The sequence below is a fragment of the Drosophila willistoni genome, unplaced genomic scaffold (assembly GCF_018902025.1).
Source record: "Drosophila willistoni isolate 14030-0811.24 unplaced genomic scaffold, UCI_dwil_1.1 Seg590, whole genome shotgun sequence".
Lineage (NCBI taxonomy): Eukaryota > Metazoa > Arthropoda > Insecta > Diptera > Drosophilidae > Drosophila > Drosophila willistoni.
Window position 1 is genome coordinate 3,647 of NW_025814509.1, and position 19,649 is coordinate 23,295.

At 39.0% G+C, this 19,649-nt stretch overlaps 1 protein-coding gene and 1 pseudogene across 1 annotated transcript; one reads left to right on the forward strand and one right to left on the reverse strand.

Annotated features, from left to right (window-relative positions):
* Nucleotides 1-817: 817 nt before the first annotated feature.
* LOC124461684 lies at nt 818-1,723 on the reverse strand (the record flags this gene model as incomplete). Its single annotated transcript, XM_047013174.1, has 3 exons — nt 1,660-1,723; nt 1,359-1,565; nt 818-1,140 (listed from the first exon to the last, which is right to left on the reverse strand). Coding segments are annotated over exons 1-3 (594 nt in total), but the record flags the coding sequence as incomplete, so codon positions are not given.
* An 8,833-nt stretch (nt 1,724-10,556) lies between these two features.
* LOC124461683 lies at nt 10,557-17,877 on the forward strand (annotated as a pseudogene).
* Nucleotides 17,878-19,649: the final 1,772 nt, after the last annotated feature.

Consider the following 19,649-nt stretch of genomic DNA (forward strand, 5'->3'; position numbering starts at 1 on the left):
CAAGTAGGATTATTGGCAATACTAATGCAACCTTGGTTGTCTTCAAATATATCTATTGGACCATTTAATTCTAGTTTAACTTCATTTATTAATGACTTAAGCCATAATGCTTCTCTGACACCTTCAAATAGAGCCATGTATTCCGCTTCAGTTGACGAAGCAGCAACGGAATTTTGTTTCATGGTACTCCATGAAATTAAGCAATTTTCAAACATTTTAAATACGAATCCAGTAGTACTTTTTCTGTCAGTCTCGTTTCCAGCCCAATCAGAATCAACATATCCCATCAGAATACTATTATTATTTATATTTTTATGAAATGTCAATTTCAAATTAATAGAGCCTTTCAGGTACCTTAAGAGACGTTTAAGACATTGCCAGAGTTCCTTATTGTTGTTATTTGTATATCGACTTAAAATGTATTGTTATAATAAAACAGAATGCGTGTGGTTGGTTGTGCAGTTTATTCGCGACTAACTTCTATTTGTCTCTCATCGAGTCATTGTTCTCTTTAACGCATCTCGAGAGAGAGTATACAAAGTTACATATATATATTCGTATGTGTGTGATCATGCATGCATTGAGTTGAGAGAGAATTATTTCAACACCCTTCCTCAATGCAAGTATGTCCATAAATTTATCTTATACTTAACAAATTCGTAAACTCTACATGCTTCTTCTTCGCAAGATTCTTGGTTAGGATATCAGCTATCATTTCATTAGTAGACTTATACTTTAAAACAATCTGACCATCATTAACTACTTGTCTAACAAAATGATATCTAATGTCCACGTGCTTCGTCCTTGAATGATGTACCGGGTTCTTAGCCAATTGCTGCGCGCTGAGGTTATCGCCATACAAAACGGTAGATGTATCTTCCTCTCCGCAACCAATCTCGATGATTAATCGACGTAATACAATGGCCTCTTTGCACGCTGTTGATAACGCCATGTACTCTGCTTCGGTGCTGCTAAGAGCAACACTTCGCTGCTTCTCCGATTTCCATGATATCGGTCCGCCAGCCAAAAAATATACATATCCTGTATAAGACTTGCGATCAATCCTATCGCCTGCCCAATCTGCGTCCACGAAACCAGTAAACGCCGCATCCGACTGCTTGTAATGAATCTTGAAGCCAACTGTCGAAGCCAAATATCGTAAAACATGCTTTATGGCTGCAAGGTGTTCATTATGGGGGTCCTTGTTACGTTGAGCCAACTTCGATACTGAGTGAAGTATATCTGGTCTAGTAGTCAACGCAAGCCACATTAGCTCGCCTATCATTGACTGATAAAGAGTTGCATCAACCCTTTTACACTCCATTTTATCGCAGGCTACCTGATACCCTGCTTCTAACGGTGTTGCAGCTGTCTGCACTGAGCATAGCCATATCGCTCCAGTAGATCCTTGATGTACTGTAAATGACCCAATGATATTTCGCCCAATTCGCCATCACGGTGAACCTCCATGCCAAGGAACAAACGCACAGGTCCCTTGTCAACACATTCAAACGGTGCCATTATAGCTGACTTAATCCTGTCAAGATCCGATTTCTCCTGGCATCCTATAAGAAGATCGTCACATAGACAAGGATTAGTGATAGATTACCTTTTGCTTGCTGTTTGTATAGACATGGTTCATTGTCGCAAGGTATGAACCCATTAGCTCGCAAAACACTATCGAGTTTGGAGTTCCACTCCCGTCCAGACTGTTTGAGTCCATATAACGCCTTTTTCAACAGAAGTACCTTACTTTACCTTACCTTACTGCCTCATGTATACGGTATCGCCCAAATCACTGTTCAAGTAAGCCGTGCATACATCCATCTGGTGTAGATACAATTTTAACTGCGCTGCTAGGGCCAAGATGAATCGAACACTCTCCAAGCGACATACAGGCGAGTATGTTTCATTGTAGTTCACTCCATAGCGCTGTGAACATCCTTTTGCTACTAGTCTCGCCTTAAAACGCTCGACTTCTCCCTTTGCATCACGCTTTACACTGTAGACCCACTTGCAGCCAACAGGTTTATACCCTTCCGGTAGCGTACTAAGCTGCCAAGTGTGATTTGACATCAAGGAATCATACTCCTTTTGCATAGCCTCACGCCAATGCGAAGCAAACGGACTACTAAGCGCCTCCTCATAGGTCTCTGGTATGATCACCTCACTTGTATTCAATGCGCTTAAAATGTTGAACTGCTTCTTTGGTCTGCCAGGCCTTCCAGTTCGAATCAGCTTCGGCCTGCCGGGTCCAACACGTTGTTCAACCACAGGTTCTGCCACTTCTCGTTCAACTGCCATGTCGAAATCTTCGCTACTGCTGCTTCTCGCTGACCTCTGCATCAGAGTCGTCTGTACTGCTCAAGTCATCTGCTGCATCAACAGATCCTGAATCCTGATCATCCGTATATGGAAAATCAAACTTGACGATATCACCATTCGAATCGGCATTGCCGAAACGCTCGTCGAACAAAACGTCTCGCTTCTCAACAACTTGCCTGGTTTCGGCGTCGTACAACCGATACCCTTTCGCATTTCGAGAATAACCAACCATTCGGTATTGTTTGCCCTTTGGATCAAACTTGCCCTTATGATGTCCTTTGTCCAGTGCCACTGCAATAGACCCAAAAACTTTTAAATGACTTATTGATGGTTTCTTACATTCCATGCTTCCATTGGAGTCATGTTAACCAGGGCTCGAGTTGGTGACCTATTCCGCAGATAAGCAGCTGTATAAACTGCCCAAAGAGATTGATGTAGACCAGACTGGATGAGCAAGCATCTTGACATCTCCACAAGAGTTCTGTTAACTCTCTCTGCTACACGTCCCGTGTATGGTACCGTGAGTGCCGCAATATTCCATTGCCCTTGAGAAACTCGTCAAACGATTTATTGACGTACTCGCGACCATTGTCGCTCCGAATGCACTTTAGCTTCTTTCCAGTTTGCCGCTCTGCCATGTTTTTAAACTCGACAAACTTTCCAAATACTTCATCCTTTCCCTTCAGGAAATATACAAATATGCGACTGACCTGTCATCGATAAATGTCAAAAAGTATCTGCTGCCTCCAAGGCTTTTTGTATCAAACGGACCGCAAACATCTGAATGCACCAGCTCCAAGATTTCCTTAGCTCTGTTCTTGGTCGAATCTGGAAATGGCTGTACTGTGATCTTGCTACCATGCAGATCTTGCAGGGTTCCAACGACGTTGAGTCAAACGTTCCCATGCCACGGGCCAAATCCTTTCGTGCAATTTCAGCCAAACTGCCATAGTTGAGATGTCCGTACCTTTTATGCCACAAATCTTCGTAAGACTGTTCAATGGCATAGCATTCGCTCGGTGCTGTTCCAAAAATATACAAACGGCCAACTTTGTCCGCTTTCAGAATGCATTCACCTTTTGGATCACTCGTGCATACTTTTGTCCAAATTCAACAATGTTTCCATGTTCAACTGCTTTGCTCACCGACCGAAATTACCTCTCATTTTGGGTACATACAATACATTCTTTAATGTAGTATACGTGAAACCATATTCAGCTTTACCTCGCCCTTTCCTCAGCCTGAAGAAAGTTATTATCAGCCAAACAATTTTCTCCGAATGTTTCACAAATGTTGAAAACAAATCTCTGTTACAACACATATGGCTGGTGGCGCCACTGTCCAGACACCAGTTCGATCGTTCAACACATTTGCGTCCAACGCGTTCAGCAAACCTAACGATGACTGTACTGCCTTTTCGGGTTCGATGCAACCTTCCGACCGTTTACACTGGGACAATTCGCTTTAAAATGGCCTTTGCCGCCACACGCAAAACAGTTCAAAACTTTTTGCTTTTTCTTCCAATTGTCTCTCTGCATCGATTGCTTTTCCACCACTGTAAATGCTTTTGCGCTCTCGATCGGTTTTTCGCTCTCTCTTTTGCGCTCTCCTTCTTCTCTCAGCTTATGCATAACATGTCGAAACTCGGAAACTGTCGCGCGTCTCTATGGCGACAACGAAATTGTCGAATTCGTCTGGAAGACTGGATAGCAAAATAATCGTTACAAGCTCGTCCAATATTTCAATTCCAACGCCAGCAAGTTTGTCCAAGATTTCCTTGAAATCCGACAAATAAATCGATATGCTTTGACCCTCCTGTATGCGTTTACTTAGCAATTTCTTGAAAAGAGCTACTTTTCTAACGGGTCCTCTGGGTTGATGAGCTTCCTGAAGCTTCTTCCAAGCCTCATTTGCACTTGCACAGTGCTTCACATGTCCCAACTGTGAAGTCTGACGCTCAAGGTGATCATTGCCAATGCCTTCTGATCGAGCGTCGTCCATCCGATGTTCTCCCCCGTAGTTGGCCTTGCCAATACCCTGACGCCACATTCCACAAATCCGCATGCACCAGCACACTTTTCATCTGGATGCACCACGAGTCATAATTACTGTCCTCGAGTTTATCAATCTGATATAACGCCGACATTATACTCGTTTATATATACTTTGTGAAAAAACCGTCTAGAACACAGCGCGAAATCTAATTTCTTCTAGAATTACCACAGCAACCACATAGGCACGTTGCCTGGGTCCATAACCTATTGTTATAATAAAACAGAATGCGTGTGGTTGGTTGTGCAGTTTATTCGCGACTAACTTCTATTTGTCTCTCATCGAGTCATTGTTCTCTTTAACGCATCTCGAGAGAGAGTATACAAAGTTACATATATATATTCGTATGTGTGTGATCATGCATGCATTGAGTTGAGAGAGAATTATTTCAACACCCTTCCTCAATGCAAGTATGTCCACAAATTTATCTTATACTTAACAAATTCGTAAACTCTACATGCTTCTTCTTCGCAAGATTCTTGGTTAGGATATCAGCTATCATTTCATTAGTAGACTTATACTTTAAAACAATCTGACCATCATTAGCTACTTGTCTAACAAAATGATATCTAATGTCCACGTGCTTCGTCCTTGAATGGTGTACCGGGTTCTTCGCCAATTGCTGCGCGCTGAGGTTATCGCCATACAAAACGGTAGATGTATCTTCCTCTCCGCAACCAATCTCGATGATTAATCGACGCAATACAATGGCCTCTTTGCACGCTGTTGATAACGCCATGTACTCTGCTTCGGTGCTGCTAAGAGCAACACTCCGCTGCTTCTCCGATTTCCATGATATCGGTCCGCCAGCCAGAAAATATACATATCCTGTATAAGACTTGCGATCAATCCTATCGCCTGCCCAATCTGCGTCCACGAAACCAGTAAACGCCGCATCCGACTGCTTGTAATGAATCTTGAAGCCAACTGTCGAAGCCAAATATCGTAAAACATGCTTTATGGCTGCAAGGTGTTCATTATGGGGGTCCTTGTTACGTTGAGCCAACTTCGATACTGAGTGAAGTATATCTGGTCTAGTAGTCAACGCAAGCCACATTAGCTCGCCTATCATTGACTGATAAAGAGTTGCATCAACCCTTTTACACTCCATTTTATCGCAGGCTACCTGATACCCTGCTTCTAACGGTGTTGCAGCTGGTCTGCACTGAGCATAGCCATATCGCTCCAGTAGATCCTTGATGTACTGTGAATGACCCAATGATATTTCGCCAAGTTCGCCATCACGGTGAACCTCCATGCCAAGGAACAGACGCACAGGTCCCTTGTCAACACATTCAAACGCTGCCATTATAGCTGACTTAATCCTGTCAAGATCCGATTTCTCCTGGCATCCTATAAGAAGATCGTCTACATAGACAAGGATTAGTGATCGATTACCTTTTGCTTGCTGTTTGTATAGACATGGTTCATTGTCGCAAGGTATGAACCCATTAGCTCGCAAAACACTATCGAGTTTGGAGTTCCACTCCCGTCCAGACTGTTTGAGTCCATATAACGCCTTTTTCAACAGAAGTACCTTACTTTTGTCTTCAGTTGCGTATCCTTCGGGCTGCCTCATGTATACGGTATCGCCCAAATCACTGTTTAAGTAAGCCGTGCATACATCCATCTGGTGTAGATACAATTTTAACTGCGCTGCTAGGGCCAAGATGAAACGAACACTCTCCAAGCGACATACAGGCGAGTATGTTTCATTGTAGTTCACTCCATAGCGCTGTGAACATCCTTTTGCTACTAGTCTCGCCTTAAAACGCTCGACTTCTCCCTTTGCATCACGCTTTACACTGTAGACCCACTTGCATCCAACAGGTTTATACCCTTCCGGTAGCGTACTAAGCTGCCAAGTGTGATTTGACATCAAGGAATCATACTCCTTTTGCATAGCCTCACGCCAATGCGAAGCAAACGGACTACTAAGCGCCTCCTCATAGGTCTCTGGTATGATCACCTCACTTGTAATCAATGCGCTTAAAATGTTGAACTGCTTCTTTGGTCTGCCAGGCCTTCCAGTTCGAATCAGCTTCGGCCTGCCGGGTCCAACACGTTGTTCAACCACAGGTTCTGCCACCTCTCGTTCAACTGCCATGTCGAAATCTTCGCTACTGCTGCCCTTCTCGCTGACCTCTGCATCAGAGTCGTCTGTACTGCCAAGTCATCTGCTGCATCAACAGATCGTGAATCCTGATCATCCGTATATGGAAAATCAAACTTGACGATATCACCATTCGAATCGCCATTGCCGAAACGCTCGTCGAACAAAACGTCTCGCTTCTCAACAACTTGCCTGGTTTCGGCGTCGTACAACCGATACCCTTTCGCATTTCGAGAATAACCAACCATTCGGTATTCTTTGCCCTTTGGATCAAACTTGCCCTTATGATGTCCTTTGTCCAGTGCCACTGCAATAGACCCAAAAACTTTTAAATGACTTATTGATGGTTTCTTCTTCCATGCTTCCATTGGAGTCATGGAAGCCCTGGTTAACGGCTCGAGTTGGTGACCTATTCCGCAGATAATCAGCTGTATAAACTGCCTCAGCCCAAAGAGATTGATGTAGACCAGACTGGATGAGCAAGCATCTTGACATCTCCACAAGAGTTCTGTTAACTCTCTCTGCTACACCGTTCTGCTGCGGCGTGTATGGTACCGTGAGCTGCCGTAATATTCCATTGCCCTTGAGAAACTCGTCAAACGATTTATTGACGTACTCGCGACCATTGTCGCTCCGAATGCACTTTAGCTTCTTTCCAGTTTGCCGCTCTGCCATGTTTTTAAACTCGACAAACTTTCCAAATACTTCATCCTTTCCCTTCAGGAAATATACAAATATGCGACGTGACCTGTCATCGATAAATGTCAAAAAGTATCTGCTGCCTCCAAGGCTTTTTGTATCAAACGGACCGCAAACATCTGAATGCACCAGCTCCAAGATTTCCTTAGCTCTGTTCTTGGTCGAATGTGGAAATGGCTGTACTGTGATCTTGCTTACCATGCAGATCTTGCAGGGTTCCAACGACGTTGAGTCAAACGTTCCCATGCCACGGGCCAAATCCTTTCGTGCAATTTCAGCCAAACTGCCATAGTTGAGATGTCCGTACCTTTTATGCCACAAATCTTCGTAAGACTGTTCAATGGCATAGCATTCGCTCGGTGCTGTTCCAAATATATACAAACGGCCAACTTTGTCCGCTTTCAGAATGCATTCACCCTTTTGGATCACTCGTGCATACTTTTGTCCAAATTCAACAATGCTTCCATGTTCAACTGCTTTGCTCACCGACACGAAATTACCTCTCATTTTGGGTACATACAATACATTCTTTAAAGTGAGTATACGTGAAACCATATTCAGCTTTACCTCGCCCTTTCCTTCAGCATGAAGAAAGTTATTATCAGCCAAAACAATTTTCTCCGAATGTTTCACAAATGTTGAAAACAAATCTCTGTTACAACACATATGGCTGGTGGCGCCACTGTCCAGACACCAGTTCGATCGTTCAACACATTTCGCGTCCAACGCGTTCAGCAAACCTAACGATGACTGTACTGCCTTATTCGGGTTCGATGCAACCTTCCGACCGTTTACACTGGGACAATTCGCTTTAAAATGGCCTTTGCCGCCACACGCAAAACAGTTCAAAACTTTTTGCTTTTTCTTCCAATTGTCTCTCTGCATCGATTGCTTTTCCACCACTGTAAATGCTTTTGCGCTCTCGATCGGTTTTTCGCTCTCTCTTTTGCGCTCTCCTTCTTCTCTCAGCTTTATGCATAACATGTCGAAACTCGGAAAACTGTCGCGCGTCTCTATGGCGACAACGAAATTGTCGAATTCGTCTGGAAGACTGGATAGCAAAATAATCGTTACAAGCTCGTCCAATATTTCAATTCCAACGCCAGCAAGTTTGTCCAAGATTTCCTTGAAATCCGACAAATAAATCGATATGCTTTGACCCTCCTGTATGCGTTTACTTAGCAATTTCTTGAAAAGAGCTACTTTTCTAACGGGTCCTCTGGGTTAATGAGCTTCCTGAAGCTTCTTCCAAGCCTCATTTGCACTTGCACAGTGCTTCACATGTCCCAACTGTGAAGTCTTGACGCTCAAGGTGATCATTGCCAATGCCTTCTGATCCAGCGTCGTCCATCCGGTGTTCTCCCCCGTAGTTGGCCTTGCCAATACGCCTGACGCCACATTCCACAAATCCGCATGCACCAGCACACTTTTCATCTGGATGCACCACGAGTCATAATTACTGTCCTCGAGTTTATCAATCTGATATAACGCCGACATTATACTCGTTTATATATACTTTGTGAAAAAACCGTCTAGAACACAGCGCAAAATCTAATTTCTTCTAGAAATTACCACAGCAACCACATAGGCACGTTGCCTGGGTCCATAACCTATTGTTATAATAAAACAGAATGCGTGTGGTTGGTTGTGCAGTTTATTCGCGACTAACTTCTATTTGTCTCTCATCGAGTCATTGTTCTCTTTAACGCATCTCGAGAGAGAGTATACAAAGTTACATATATATATTCGTATGTGTGTGATCATGCATGCATTGAGTTGAGAGAGAATTATTTCAACATTTTTAGTTCATTTATGATTACCAAAAGCTCATGTCGAAGCCCCTGTTTCTGGGTCAATAAGTTTAGCCGGAATTATGTTAAAATTAGGAGGTTATGGGTTATTACGGGTATTATCTATTTTACAGTTAATAAATTTAAAATATGGGTTTATTTGAATTAGAATTAGATTAGTTGGAGGAGTTTTAGTTAGATTTGTTTGTTTACGTCAAACAGATTTAAAGGCTTTAATTGCTTATTCTTCAGTAGCTCATATAGGAATTGTATTAGCAGGATTATTAGTAATAAGATATTGAGGATTAAGAGGTTCTTATACTTTAATAATTGGTCATGGATTATGTTCATCTGGATTGTTTTGTTTAGCCAATATTTCTTATGAACGGTTAGGAAGACGAAGATTATTAATTAATAAGGGTTTATTAAATTTTATGCCTGCCATAGCATTATGATGATTTTTATTAAGTTCAGCTAATATGGCAGCTCCTGTTACATTAAATTTGTTAGGGGAAATTTCTTTATTAAATAGAATTGTTTCTTGATCATGAGTTTCTATAATTATATTATCTTTATTATCTTTTTTTAGAGCTGCTTATTCATTATATTTATATTCTTTTAGTCAACACGGAAAAATTTTTTCAGGTGTTTATTCATTTAGTAACGGTAAAATTCGTGAATATTTATTATTGTTGTTACATTGATTACCTTTAAATTTATTAATTTTAAAAAGAGATATAAGTATGTTGTGATTATATTTAAATAGTTTAAAAAAAATACTAATTTGTGGTGTTAGTGATATGAGTTATTCATTTTAGATCGTGAAATATTTATCAATTTGTAGAATTAGATTTGTAAGTTTAATTTCTATTAGATTATCTTGTTTTTTTTTTAGATTAAATTTTTTATTAGATAATTTAGTTTATTTTATTGAATGGGAAGTAGTTTCATTAAATTCTATAAGAATTGTAATGACTTTATTATTTGACTGAATAAGTTTATTATTTATATCTTTTGTTTTAATAATTGCTTCTTTAGTAATTTTTTATAGAAAAGAATATATAAGAAGAGATGAAAATATTAATCGTTTTATTATATTAGTTTGATATTTGTTTTATCTATAATATTATTAATTATTAGTCCTAATTTAATTAGAATTTTATTAGGATGAGATGGTCTTGGATTAGTTTCTTATTGTTTAGTAATTTATTTTCAAAATGTAAATCTTATAATGCTGGGATATTAACTGCGTTATCTAATCGAATTGGAGATGTAGCTTTATTATTAGCTATTGATTGAATATTAAATTATGGAAGATGAAATTATGTATTTTATTTAGAAGTTATACAAAATGAATTTGAAATAATAGTAATTGGTAGTTTAGTCACATTGGCTGCTATAACTAAAAGAGCTCAAATTCCTTTTTCTTCATGGTTACCTGCTGCGATAGCTGCTCCTACTCCTGTCTCAGCATTAGTTCATTCATCTACTTTAGTAACTGCTGGAGTTTATTTATTAATTCGATTTAATATTTTATTAAGAAATTCATGATTAGGACAATTATCTATCTAGTTTTATCTATAATATATTAATTATTAGTCCTAATTTGATTAGAATTTTATTAGGATGAGATGGTCTTGGATTAGTTTCTTATTGTTTAGTAATTTATTTTCAAAATGTAAAATCTTATAATGCTGGGATATTAACTGCGTTATCTAATCGAATTGGAGATGTAGCTTTATTATTAGCTATTGCTTGAATATTAAATTATGGAAGATGAAATTATGTATTTTATTTAGAAGTTATACAAAATGAATTTGAAATAATAGTAATTGGTAGTTTAGTTATATTGGCTGCTATAACTAAAAGAGCTCAAATTCCTTTTTCTTCATGGTTACCTGCTGCGATAGCTGCTCCTACTCCTGTTTCAGCATTAGTTCATTCATCTACTTTAGTAACTGCTTGAGTTTATTTATTAATTCGATTTAATATTTTATTAAGAAATTCATGATTAGGACAATTATTATTATTATTATCAGGATTGACTATATTTATAGCTGGGATAGGGGCTAATTTTGAATTTGATTTAAAAAAAATTATTGCTTTATCAACTTTAAGTCAATTAGGTTTAATAATAAGTATTTTATCAATAGGTTTTTATAAATTAGCTATATTTCATTTATTAACTCATGCTTTATTTAAGGCATTATTATTTATATGTGCAGGAGCTATTATTCATAATATAAATAATAATCAAGATATTCGGTTAATAGGAGGTTTAAGAATTCATATACCTTTAACTTCAATGTGTTTTAATGTTTCTAATTTAGCTTTATGTGGAATACCTTTTTTAGCGGGATTTTATTCAAAGGATATAATTTTAGAAATAGTTTTAATTAGTAACATTAATATATTTTCATTTTTTTTATTGTAAACTCTCTACTTTTTAAAGTAATTAATCCCTTGGGATTGTCTTTATATTTCCGGATTTTATTTATTTTCAAATTAAGTGCACATGCGGTCTTATTGACTATATTCAAGAGAGTGTGCCCGTACCCCGCCTTAGCGTATTATACCCTTTTAGTGTGCCAAATTCGGTTATCGGGGAAATTCACTGAGACGAGGAGCGGGCTTATTTAAAATATTCCTAATGTTTACATTCGGCCAATCCTGACATTTGATCGACCTCGATCATACAATTCAACAAACATACAACATACAATATACATATATACAATACATACAATATACATATAAATACTGCTTATCAAATACATATTACAAACAGAAACTCACAGTTTTATCACACGCATGCATCCACGGCTTGAGTCGGGCTGATTCTAAGATACCTTTGTAGGGCAATTGAGTAAGTTGACAATCGTCAATATCAGTGACTTCGTAACGGTCATTTGGAAGAACTCGATTTATCTTATAAGGACCACGGTATTTAGGAGCGAACTTTTTGCACGACCCGGGAGTGACATCTACATTGCGAATGGCAACAAAATCATTGACTCTATAGGATAATGGTGCCCTATGCCTTAAGGCGTACCGCTTTTCATTGCGCTCCTGCGATAATTGAATTTTCGCACTTGCCTCTTGCCTAGTGGCCTCAAGGTTACAGGGGTTTTCTGAACTAAATTTCTCGTCAAGATACTCGGTTAATTCGTCTACAAAGGGGCCTCGCTGATCGCAACCAAACAACAACATTGACGGAGTTTTACCGGTACTACACTGCACTGAGTTATTAATAGCGAACTCGACACGATTAACTAATTTATACCAATCGGCTTGGGCTAAAGGTTCTGACAGCTTTCCCAACATTGGGGTCAACACACGGTTCACACGTTCGACCTGTCCATTGGCTTGAGGGGCAGCAGTCGCTACTTTAATGTGGTCAATATTTCGATTTTCTACAAACTCAGCAAACTCAAACGACGTAAAACACGTACCTCTGTCGGATATAACTCTTCTTGGTCGGCTATAATAATCAAAATATTTTTCTAACGCGGCGGTTACTTCTTTGGTACTAGTGGAATTTACGGGATACAATTTGACAAACTTTGTAAATGCGTCAATCACTACCAAAAGGTGCTTTCTTTTTGATGTAACACTCGGTAAGGGACCTAAGTGGTCAACATGGATAGTATCAAAAGGAATCGGACTTTTCGGAATACTATGCAAGGTTGTATTATGTATAGTTCTTGGAACACTATGTAGAATACACGGCAGACAATCTTTTATAAACGACTCAACCTTTGGATTCATTAATGGGAACCAGTACTTTTCTTTCAAATTGTTTACACATTTCTCAACGCCTAAGTGACCTAGTTTCTCGTGACACCTTCTTATTAATTCCCCTTGCATGCGAGCCGGTGCATACAAACACAGTCTTTCCTTAGCATTTCTTTTGTACACTATACCATCTATTAACTCAAATCGAACATCATTGCCTTTTTCTAAATTTTCTCTTAGTTTACGGATATCCGGATCTCTTATTTGTTCTGACTGCAATAATATATCAACATCTTGCGGAGACGCACCCACTACACCAACCAGGTTTGCCGACTCATTTCGATCGAGCTGGTCACTTCTTTCGATTTGGTTACTCAATCTCAGATCAACAGAACTTTCATTTAAAGAAACGCAAGGTTTATTCTTAACCAGTTTTAACCGACTTCTTTTTAAACATGGCTCACACGGTCTGAAACAACTCTTCGCTAAATGAACACACGGGTTTGTCCCAAACGGTCCTAAATAATTCTTCCCTAAAGGAGCACATGGTTCTATTTTACACGGGTTTATCTCACACGGGTCTATCTTACACGGGTTTTTCTCAAACGGGTCTATCTTGCACGGGTTTTTCTCACACAGGTCTATCTCACACGGTTTTGTCTCAAACGGTTTTATCTCACACGGTTTTATCTCACACGGGTCTGTCTCACACGGTTTTGTCTGAAACGGTTTCATCTCACAAGGGTCTGTCTCACACGGTTTTGTCTCAAACGGTTTTATCTCACAAGGTTTTATCTCACACGGTTCGGAACAACTCTGTTCTAAAACGGCATACGGCCTAATCGAATCTCTACTAAACTCATTTTTCTCTGAGGGGACACACGGTTCTATAAAATCGCTTTCAAACTCAGGCGGTTTAACTAACTCACATGATTCAACGCAACTATCATCTTGAATGGCACACAGCTTGGTCAAATCTCTACCAGACTCACACGGTTTAACGCAACTTTCCTCAAAAGTAATATGCGGTTCACAAGGTTCAATTGGGGCATTCTGGTCTCTCTTCACTAATAAATCGCAAGGATCAAAATCACCTTCTACAATATTCTCTAACAACTCGGTTTGCCGACTTAATGCGTCTACATGGCCCATGTTTGAACCGGGTCTGTGAGCAATGGTATAATCAAAGTTTTCCAATTCCAACGACCACCGCGCAATGCGGGGATTTATTGGTTTTTTACTCAAGATTTGGACCAATGAATTACAATCGGTAACGATCAAAAATGGTCTGTGTTCTAAATAAACGCGAAATCGGCGCACGGCATATATTATGGCCAAAGTTTCAAGCTCAAAACTGTGATAACGGGACTCGGCGGCTGTCGCCTTTCGGGAATAATAAGAGACTGGATGCATTTTGCCATCAGTCTGTCTTTGCATCAAAGAGGCACCAAAGCCATTTGAACTGGCGTCAGTATGCAACTCAGTTTCGTAGTTAGGGTTAAAGATAGCTAATACGGGCGGACTGGATAAGGCGGATCTTAATGTAAGAAATACATTTTTAGCGGTTTTGTTCATCGGAAATGGACCACCTTGTTTAAGCAACTCAGTTAACGGTTTAGCTATGCGGGAGAAATTCGGAACAAATTTGCGAAAATAAGAGAATAAGCCTAAGCACGAGTGTAACGCTTTGCTGTTAAGTGGTTCTGGGTATTCTTGAATAGCTTTTAAATGTGTATTATTTGGTAAAATTCCCTTTTCACTGACTTCATATCCTAAATAATCTATGCTCTTCTGTAGGAAAATGCTTTTCTTCAAATTGAGCTCTAAATTGTACTGAATAAAACGATCTAACAGTTTTGCAACAACTTAAGATGCTGATCTACGGTGGGGTGGCAAGAATAATGTCGTCCATATATACTACAAGTTCTCGATCTCTAATCATATCACTAAGTATGTTCGATATAAATCTCTGAAATACAGCTGGTCCGTTCTTTAGACCAAAAGGCATTCTCAGATATTCGAACTGCCCATCGGGTGTAACGAATGCGGTGTATTTAATTGAATCCTCTTCCATGCCTACATGGTAAAAGCCACTTTTCAAATCTATGACGGAGAAAACGGTCTTGCTCTCCAGGTATTCTAGGCAATCTTCTATCAAAGCAATGGAAAATTATCCCTCACAGTCTTCTTATTTAAACCTCGATAATCAACGCACATTCGTATATTGCCATCCTTTTTCGCACTAGGACGATGGCGGACGCATAGGGAGAGTTGCTTGGTCGGATTACATTATTGGCTAACAACTCACTAACCGTTTTAGAAACGATTTCTCTTTCATAATATGATAACCTTCTAGGACTACTATGAAATGGTGTTGTGTCTGTCAGACATATTCTCATCATATATTTAGGCAACCCGTAATTAATTGAAAATCGGTCAATGTAATGCTTATGCACAATGTCTCGGCACTCACGCATCGCGCCTAATCCAAATTCACTGCCAACAGTAGTATTCCCGGTATCTGACAGCGTTGCACAAACAGTTTGCAACTCTGTTAGCCATTCTCGAAACGGGGATGCATTCGTGTTTACATTAGGGTTATTACAATTCTTATCTAGATCAGTGGTGTTATTACTAATGGTATTATGCTTAGGATATTTAGTAAACAGGGATGCACAGAAGGATTTGTAAACAAAAGCAATGGTACTCTTTAATGATGCGGAATTCTTTTCATACTTTCTTACATTTTCAATCAATGAGAACTTAAGACCTATTTTATTCAAGGCGTCTCTACCAAGAAGTAGTTGCGTCGGCATAATATTATCGGGAATAACTAAAAATTGAATTTCATAATATTTTTTGCAAAACAGAACTAAACATTTGACTGTTCCAAAAGTCAGAATAGAGCCACCGCTCAGTCCATGAAAAGAACTTTTAACTAATTTATCGCAATCTAAATGCGGCATCAACGCTCTACTGGCAAAACTTACTGGGCTTCCGGAATCTAATAGGGCAAAAATATTATTAACATCAGTGCATCCCCCTTTACAAGATATTCTTAAACTTACTAATTGAATAAATGACTTATCATCAATGGTGTCCGGGTCTTCACTAGAGCTCATGGCGGCGATCTGGGTTCGCATTGGACAATTCCGGTACTGATGGCCCACTTTGAAGCACCGATAGCAACTTCCTTTTGGTCTCTCCGGGCGTGGACAGTCAAACATTAAGTGACCAATCTGGCGGCAATTGAAATATCTCTTATCCTTTGCAGCAGGCGTAATGGCCTGCGCACGGTCTGAAGTCTGACGAGCCTGAGGAACGTAGTTTTTGGCTGGTGGCTGAACTGTTTGAAAACGCATCATCTTCTCTCGCAATTCGTTCAGAGAAGTACAATAATACAAAGGAGCTGACAATCCGGTTCGATCTTGTAGTCCGTCAACAATGTATTTGACCACATCGGTGTCTTCAAAATTGCCCTGCTGAGCAATATTTCGCATAATGATGAAATACTGCAAGAGTGACTCTCCTTTGCCAATTGAGCGCTTCCTCATCTGGTTAGCAATCTCGTAGTTTGTCATTTGTAGGCCAAATACCTTCACAAGGGCATCCTTCAGCTCGCTCCAGGTTGTAGTCTTTTCATATGTCATGTATGCTTTAGCAGATCCATCCAGCAGTCGGTTGCCCAACGACCAACATTGGGCATCACTCAGTACATACACTCTTGCTGCTTTCTCCAGCTCACGAATCCATACGTGAATGGACAGAACACCATCACCAGAGAATTTAGGTACAGTAGTTTCGACATCTTTCAAGTTCATGCGGCAATTATATTCCGGTCCGCTTAAGTTCTCCTCCAGCTCCATAACACGTGTTTTTAGCTCCGCCAGGTTTTTACGTGCTGTATACAATTCGATGCTACTAAGAATCGAAGCCAATTCGTCGGTTTCGCTCGCTTGTGCGCCTTCACGAACATGCACGTTCGTGTCTGGCCCTACAGGGTCTCACGAGACATCGTCGGCAACTGGTTAGCACCCACTTGATCCGTACTTGGCTGCTCAATGTTTCCCACGCCGCGCTGCTCAATAAGAGGCTCCGGACCAACATCCACAAGTTGTCCGGCAAGCACATTTGCAGACACTGCTGGGCTGACTGGCTGCTCTTCGGGTACATCACTCTCTCCAGACTGATTCTGTGCCATGACTGCTTTTACCAATGCTCGCAATTGGTAAATTGACGCTTCTTTGTCGCAAGGTACTTCCTTGGCCGCTAGCAACTCAAACAATGCTGTTTTGTTTAATTTAATGATCTCGGTGTATTTCATGAAAATACGTTCTTTAGGGCAAACTCCACACCTGATTTGTAAACTCTCTACTTTTTAAAGTAATTAATCCCTTGGGATTGTCTTTATATTTCCGGATTTTATTTATTTTCAAATTAAGTGCACATGCGGTCTTATTGACTATATTCAAGAGAGTGTGCCCGTACCCCGCCTTAGCGTATTATACCCTTTTATTGTGCCCAAATTCGGTTATCGGGGAAATTCACTGAGACGAGGAGCGGGCTTATTTAAAATATTCCTAATGTTTACATTATATTTTTTTTCTACTGGATTAACAGTAAGTTATTCTTTTCGATTAGTTTACTATTCTATAACAGGAGATTTAAATTGTGGGAGATTAAATATATTAAATGATGAAGGTTGAATTATATTACGAGGTATAATAGGATTGTTAATTATAAGAATTGTAGGGGTAGAATATTAAATTGATTAATTTTTCCTTATCCTTATATAATTTGTTTACCAATTTATATAAAATTATTAACATTGTTTGTTTGTATTTTTGGTGGTTTATTTGGTTATCTAATTTCTATAAGAAAATTATATAGATTAAATAAATCTTTTTTATATTATAAGATTTCAAGTTTTTTAGGTTCAATATGGTTTATACCTTATATTAGAACTTATGGAATGATTTTTATCCTTTAAATTATGGTCAAATTGTAGTTAAAAGTTTTGATCAAGGTTGGTCAGAATATTTTGGGGGTCAACATATATCAAAATTAGTTAATTATTCTCAAATTTTATTTATTATGCATAATAATAGTTTAAAAATTTATTTATTATTATTTGTATTTTGAGTTTTAATTTTGTTTAATTATACCCTTGCAGAGGGTATTATAAAATTGGTCAGATGTTTGTAACGCACAGAAGGAGACGTTTCCGACCCCATAAAGTATATATATTCTTGATCAGCATGAGAAGCTAAGTCGATATAGCCATGTCCGTCTGTCCGTCTGACCGTCTGTCCGTCTGTCCGTCGGTGCGTACGCGTTTTACTCAGCCATCTTAAGAGCTATCGGGATGAAATTTTTTTTGGGAGCTTTTTTTTACCCGGGTGAGATAAAGTATGAAAATCTTTGGGATCGGACCACTATATCATATAGCTCTAGAAGAAACATTTTTGCAAAAATTGGAGTATCCCCATGAAATTTACCAATATGATAGTAATAGATATAAAATCTCAGATCCCAAAATTTGAATCTGATCCGATAAATAGAACACAAGTTACAGTCAATATAAATCGGTTCAAACGCTGCCGGCAGCGCTGCTTGCTGCCTACTACTGCCATCATCAAATCAACAGAGCACACGCATACACACACAGACGCAACGCTACATGAACTGTATGTGTATGCGTGCCGTGCTTTGCTTAGAAAATGATGGAAGAAGAAAAACTTGTGGTAAAAAGAGAAATAATATTTTGTTTGTGTATTGATGAATTGAGTTGCAGGGAAAGAAATTTCAAAAAAGAAAAATATTATTGCCAAGTATACTGCAAGGGTATATAAACTTCGGCATAGCCGAAGTTAGCTTCTTTGATATTTTTTTATTATTTTTATATTCAAATAGCTTATATATTAGAGTATGACATTGAAGATGTAATGGAGATTGGATAGTCTTTGAATATAGTGAATTATATTTAGTAATTGATAAAAATATAGTATTTTATTTCTACAATGAAAATGTAGGGTTTTATTTAAACTATATAAACAGAAGTATAAATGGAATTTAACCATTAAAAGAAAAAAGTTAGCAGCTTTTACTTAATCACCATACTTCCTTAATTGGAGTTAATTACTCAATTATATCATTAACAGTGATAGGCCTCTTTTTGGCTTCAATTAAAGAATGAGGGTAAATTTACCTAAGATTAGGTCGAAACTAAATGCAATATATAGCTTCATATTCCTTGTATTAATAAGGTAGATTGAATATTCAATAGTTTTTGAATGCAAATCAAATGTTATAATTAACTACAACCCTATATATATATATATATATATTATATATATATTGTAAACATTAAGAATATTTCAAATAAGCCCGCTCTTCGTCTCAGTGAATTTCCCCGATAACCGAATTTGGTCACACTAATGGGGTATAATACACTAAGGCGGGGTACGGGCACACTCTCTCAAGAATAGGCAATAAGACCACATGTGCAATTAATAAATTCAGAAATAAAATCCGAAATAAAAAGACAATCCCAAGGGATTAATTAACGAAAATAATAGAGAGTTTACAAATCAGGTGTGGAGTTTGCCCTAAAGAAAGTATTTTTATGAAATACACCGAGATCATTAAATTAAACAAAACCGCATTGCTTGAGTTGCTAGCGGCAAAGGAAGTACCTTGCGACAGAGAGGCGTCAATTTACCAATTGCGAGCATTGGTAAAGCAGTCATGGCACAGAATCAGTCTGGAGAGAGTGATGTACCCGAAGAGCAGGCAGTCAGCCCAGCAGTGTCTGCAAATGTGCTTACCGGACAACTTGTGGATGTTGGTCCGGAGCCTCTTATTGAGCAGCGCGGCGTGGGAAACATTGAGCAGCCAAGTACAGATCAAGTGGGTGCTAACCAGTTGCCGACGAT